Genomic DNA, 6089 nt, shown 5'->3' on the forward strand with positions numbered 1-6089 from the left:
AAGTGGGCTAACCGATTATTATTGTTATTTTTCAATGGGAGCCCACTAAAGGAAATTAAGTGGGATGGACTAATTAGTCCCACTTAATTCCATCTCCACCTGCAGCCTGAGGCGGGCCAAACTTTTGGCCGGTGTGGGCACAGCGCATCCAAGTAACCGGGCCTGCGTCGCTTGTATGGCTGACAGCGGGTCCCACCAAGCGCCGGGTCCCGACGAAGCTGCGCCGTACTCACTCCCCTCCCTCCCGTCGGCCTCCAAGGTCCACCGCGCACGCCGACCCCGCCGCCCGCGTCCGGACACCGCCAGCGCTCCCGTGTGTCTGTCGGCCTCCTTTCTCCCGCGCCCTCTCCTCCACCCAAGCCTCCGCCACCTCGGCGCGCCACCAAACCGGTGACGGGGACTCGTCTCACCCTCCCTCTCACACACATCCTGCTTCTTGAACCTTCAGCTTGGCCGACCTGGGCAGAGCAGAGCTGCCGCCGGCCCCGTCTCTCCTCCAGATCCGGGTGAATAAACGGCTGCTCTCCTTGGATCTGAGGGGGGAGAGGGGTGGACACGGCCGAGCCGGCGGTTCCCGCGCTGAGCAGGCGCGTGAGCTGCAGGAGGAAGCGTCGGCCGTCGGCTCGCCCTGCCCGCCCCTCCTGGGAGGAGCTCGACCCCAGCGGCGGTGCAAGGCCACCGCCCACACCGAGGTAAATATGCCACCTCGCTGCCCCTGTTGCCATACGCCACCAAGTACTTCTGTGCCCATGCCTGCAGACTCTGATAGCTTCCATGGTGTGGTGTGGTGTGTGCAGATTTCATTTCATTTCTCTTACCGATGTCATTACAGGGGATGGAAGCCTTTTTTTTTTCATGTGCTTAGATATCTAGACTGGATGATAACTGCGAATTAGACAACCTAGTAATATCACCTACATAATCTGGCAATCTGCTAGTTGCAAAACATGGTGACTGACTGACTGCTAAAGAACAATCAGGCAATATCATCTACACAAACTGATAGTTGTTATCTTCTACAGTCTGATAGTTACAACAATATGGTAAATCCTAACAGACGGCCTGGTAATGTCACTCAGCTGATCTGGCAGTGACATAAACAACATATGGTGGTCATTCTTTGCTAAAAAACTTGTAAGTGGGCACAAGACCTTTTGGTATTGGCACCTGATAGCACTTTGATAATAATCTGAGAGCTGACATACTAGAACAGGATAACCATAATTCAGTATTTTTCATGCCGAAAGGGGTCATGTTGAAGGTGGAATGGATCACGAATAACCTTCTATCTAAAATGATAGTTTCAGATCAGCTCTATCATTTTAATTATTTGTGGCACACCAAAAAAATTTCCACACACTGTAGTACTCATGTATTGTTGTGAAAAGTTTCAAGTGTTTATGTTTGATTTATTTGGTCGAAACAAAAGAGAGAATTTTATATGAAGTGAAGATAGTGAGCTAGCGCAGATCTCAACATAGAACTACGCCTAGATGAAAGGGTGTAGGTGCATGGGGTTTCAGAAAATTCCTTCTCTAAAAAATATCTCAGCGCAACTATTTTCCCCACAGGAAAATTGTCTGTTCTGCTTAGTTGAACAAGTACACGCCGAACAAGTAAATGGGAGTTCAGGCAGATCGAAGACCTCCTGGGGGTCTGGATGGCCTCTATGGGGTACAGCTTGCGGGTCGGTCACCATACAGTGATGATGAAGCTATCAAAACAAGCATTATGGATTCGTCAGCTATGGAGCAGCAGGGGGGTGTTGGCATGACTCGAAGTTTGAAGATCAAGTAAGCTTTCGGCTTTCAGTCCCATCATTATGAACACCATCCAGACAATTGTTAGAATGGTGTCTAGTATGAAATAGTTGTGCATCACCTAATGCTTTGTCTTGTAATTGCAGACAACTCTGGAGACAGAGACCCCCATGCCTGAAGCCTATTCACTGTAGTCTCTCATGTATGGTCAAGTAATCACACAATTCAGACAATCAACATAGTATCTCGTTTGGTAACTTAATTCCTAAAAATAAAATTTTGTTTTGAACCAGGTGATAAAAATGTAGCTGAAACTGTTGCTAATGTCGTCACATCACTTCCTTTCATCTTTCTTGGACTGCAGACACCAAGGCAAGTGCATCTACGAACAACTAGATTGCTTCTTCAAAGGTTGCCTCCTTATTGCATTTTCGATGCATAGCCATTTTTCAACTAACGGTCATGTGCCAGTTCTGCAGAAAGACCTTGAATACTACACTTTATGCTAACTCACTAATTGGAGTTGGAGTCGCATCTAGCTTGTATCATACTTCACGAGGAGAAATCAGAAAATACATGCGGTGGGCAGACTACACAATGATCGCCACTACAACACTGGTAAGTAAGATATGTTTATAGGGTAATGGGTAGTACATCGTAATATATGTTACCTTCATAGATGCATATTAAGCAAGAAGAGCCGTTATTCAATGTAACCAAACTTGATGTGTTCATTCTGCTTAATAAGCTGTCAGGCCATCAGCAGCATCCAGTGTCTTGTAAAATTGTAATCAAATGAACTCCTACTTGAATATTACGAGATCTGTGTGTGATAACCTTCTTTCTGTTAGTATGTTTGCTACATCAGCACTTGTGGCGGCCTGATTTATAGCTTGTACCTTGCTTTTTTTTAAAGCATTATATTATGACTGCAACTTCTATCTGAAGTATTCGATCTTCTTCACACAGTGCCTAACAAGAGCGCTTCGGGATGAACATCCAAGATTACTAATGGCGGCATCAACGTTGCTCCTACCATTCCAGCCCTTGATGGTCACAGCCCTCCACACTGGGATGATGGAGGCAAGTATTTTTTCCAAGCTCTCCTGCCATGTTACTTTCAGAATAATTAATAAACCATCCCAGGGAGGATTTATTTCTTTGGTTCTTAACATATTCATCTATGAGTCTTTCACTCGAAATGACACACAAGAGTTCTCATTCTGCCTCAGGTTTCATTTGCGAAACGAGCATCCACAGAGCCAGAGCTCAAGACGGCACATAACCTGCACAGGATGTCGTCTCTGCTGGGTGGTGCGCTGTTCATCGCCGATGATGTCTTCCCGCAGACCCCCTACATCCATGCTGCATGGCATCTAGCTGCAGCGTTAGGCGTCTGCACATGCAACAAGCTTCTTGAATGACGGGATATTAAGGCTGCCATGTTCTTCCCTCCCCGCTGTTCAGTTATCAACAAAGTGTTGATAGCGATTCATCGACCTGTCAGACATTGATCGCTGCACATTGCATAGGTGGTCGGTTTACATTGAGCCGAAAAGCATTGGAGGATTAGTACACAGGGTATATCACTCTCTCAGAATGAGACGAACTAGGAACCGTTTTGTGTGTGTATTTGTTGTATATGATATATTGTATATTGTAATTGTTTTCCCACAAATACTGTGATTAGATTTAAAGGTATTTTGTACGTACTTATGTTCTTTGTTGTTGTGTATTTTAGTAGAAAATGAAGACAATTTGGTTATTGACATTTTCCTTTCTGTTCATTACCTTAAGTTGATATTTCTCTTCTGTTGCTAACAAGAAAAGAACATATTAGACTAATAAAAGAACATCTCGTTGAAGACCTCCTTCTGTCATTTAGCAACTAGTACTGCTCCCAAGACCAAATTAAGGTTTGCTTTATTCTGTGTTCTTTTCTTGACAATCTGTTTCTGTGTTCTTTTCTTGACAATCTGTAATTTCCCTGGCATAAAAATGAAGCAAATGTGATTATATTCACATAACCTGCTTCTAGAACCAAGCCATGAAGGCTTCCCCTAGAAAAGAGAACGGTTAAAGAAACATACCAAAAAGAAAGCTAGTTTCTCAAGAAAATAAACTGTAACTAATGGTAATGCAACTAGGAATGTTACGTCGAGTTCGACCATGCTACTACGAGTAGGAACGTACGTGATGTTTTCATTCGTGTTGTCCCAGCGCAACGAACATGGCATGCTGGAACTTTCGTCTTTCTTCCTCGCCGTCCCAAGACGGCGGCGGCGCGGCCAAGGTAAGAGGCGAGAGCAGGCTGGGGCGATAACCCCCGATGATGTTCCACTTGCAGTTCCACGGCGTTGGCGGCAGCTGGGGTCGAAGGTCACATCGAGGAGAATCAGCCTCTGGAGACGGCTCCGGCGAGCGTCCTCTCGTGTCGTGCTTGAACAAGACGTCCCCGTGCCTGAAGCACAGTGTCCCATTGTCGAACCATGCGCCCGTCTTCAGGTTAAAGCGACAGGCGTTGTCGACATAGAAGCTGTAGCACAGATCCCACCGCACCTTGTTGTCGTCACCCTCAACCCACTGGTCCGGCGGTGGCAGTTGTGACATGACCCAGAACTGGAGCTTCCGGCGAACCGTCGTCACGGCGAGGCACAGCCGCCCGCTCATTTCGAAGGCGTTCACCCATGGATCCCAGGCCGGGTAGAACTCCTGGGTCTGGACCGGGAGACGACACGTGCGGTGCGCCTCCATAGCAATGTCAACTACCAGCATCTCGTCAGGGTTCCGGCGATGTTCCGGGAATGTACGGCCGCTGGTCACCAGGTACAGACTGCCGTCAACAAGCACCGGCGGCAAGGTGCGCATCAGGTTGGATTGGGAGTAGAAAGATCGCCGACGCCACCCGTCCCCGCTGCCGCTGCCGCCGCCGCCTAAGGTGCACACGCTCTGGTCGATCTTGTTCCCGAAGGTGGAATTGGACGCCCAGGAGAACCGGAACAACTTGTGCTCCTTGGTGGAAGGGCTGAATCCCAAGGCGTAGTGATGGTACAGGGTGCCTTCCGGGAGCCTCCTCCCCACGGGCGTGGGAACCGTTGCCGTCTCGCCGGTGACTGGGTTACAGATGAACGCCGGCGCCTCGGCGAGGTCCAACGCGAAGCAGAGGAGGCCGTTGCAGACGTTGGAGAGGCTGTAGCCGCCGGGGATGGTGATGCGGTGCGGCATGGGCTTGGGCGTCGACGAGGAGACGATGGAGAAGATGGCCTCTTCGGGCCTGCCGTGCTCCCGGGTCTCCGTGACGAGCAGGGCCTCCGACGCGGCGGAGACGTGGTTGCCAGTTGCCTCGGCCTCGGCGTGGAGGCTGCTGAAAGTGGGCTCAGCGACGACGCCGCGCCATAGCCTGCAGACGCAGCTGCACCGGGCCACGTCCGTGGTCGGCAGCTTGAGCAGGATCTCTCGGACCAGCTCTGCTGATTCCGGCGGCGGAGCAGGTCCCCTCATCGCCGGTAGATCGAAATCAAGATCGATTGGCTGCGCTGTACGTCGGCGCTGTACCACGAGGAGAAACCAGGCCGGAGGGTGAACGGAAGAAAATAGCTGGGCTGTCTACTAAACTGGGCCGCGTAAGTGGATGCAGCCCGCGCGAGGCTGGTGCTGGGGCACGTACGGGGCGGGGAGCAACAGACCTGCTGGTGTTTAGTACCACATCGGCTAGCGAGTGGTGTTTCTACCAGCTTATAAACCCGCTCGCCGCAGCTGACTCGTCCCTTCGGGGACATCCGATAAAATTGGAACGATACAGAGAAGATTAGCATGGCCCCTGCGCAAGGATGACACGCACAAATCGAGAAATGGTCCAAATTTTTTTAGGATTTCGCGCGCAGGTCCTTTTTCTTCTCAGACGTGCCCCTGCAGACTTACTTGCGCACCCTTGTTTCTTTGCGGACGCTTGCAACTAGGCCCCTACTCTATTTATAACGCCCTGGTTGTTTTTTTTACTACCAAAGTACCAAGTCCTGTTGCACTTTCACTTCCGAACTGGCCCTCCAACATTCCTTTAAATACAATGCAGTCTTCCTCTTGGTCTTGGCAATTCACTTGGCCATTTTTCTTGTAACTCCGCTCGATCATTATGTTCCCGTAAATTAGAGCCAACACTAAAGAAAAAAAAAAGCATGTTGTGCTGTAGTTTGTCTGTACGGCCAAGAAAGTGTAGACCGTAGTTCAATTTTTTGAAAATTAACTCGCACCTGCATTATGCAACTTGTCGCCAGTGTTCTAAAACCGTTTCGAAACACCCTATGTGTTTTAAATACCCTAATAACCTTT

The 6089-nt window shown here is 49.2% G+C and overlaps 1 protein-coding gene and 1 non-coding gene across 2 annotated transcripts; both read left to right on the forward strand.

Moving 5' to 3' along the window:
• The first annotated feature begins 265 nt into the window (after nt 1-265).
• Nucleotides 266-3525, forward strand: LOC119312596. The gene is made up of 7 exons (XM_037588331.1): nt 266-692; nt 1572-1793; nt 1907-1962; nt 2054-2132; nt 2240-2378; nt 2730-2843; nt 2993-3525. Exons 2-7 carry the CDS (start codon nt 1621-1623, stop codon nt 3182-3184), a joined length of 753 nt encoding a protein of 250 aa, XP_037444228.1. The 5' UTR covers nt 266-692; nt 1572-1620; the 3' UTR covers nt 3185-3525.
• Nucleotides 3526-5523: 1998 nt separating this feature from the next.
• On the forward strand, nt 5524-5626 carry LOC119313164. The gene has a single exon (XR_005151547.1). It is a non-coding gene; the product is annotated as a U6 spliceosomal RNA (small nuclear RNA).
• Nucleotides 5627-6089: the final 463 nt, after the last annotated feature.

This window comes from Triticum dicoccoides, chromosome 5B (assembly GCF_002162155.2).
Source record: "Triticum dicoccoides isolate Atlit2015 ecotype Zavitan chromosome 5B, WEW_v2.0, whole genome shotgun sequence".
Lineage (NCBI taxonomy): Eukaryota > Viridiplantae > Streptophyta > Magnoliopsida > Poales > Poaceae > Triticum > Triticum dicoccoides.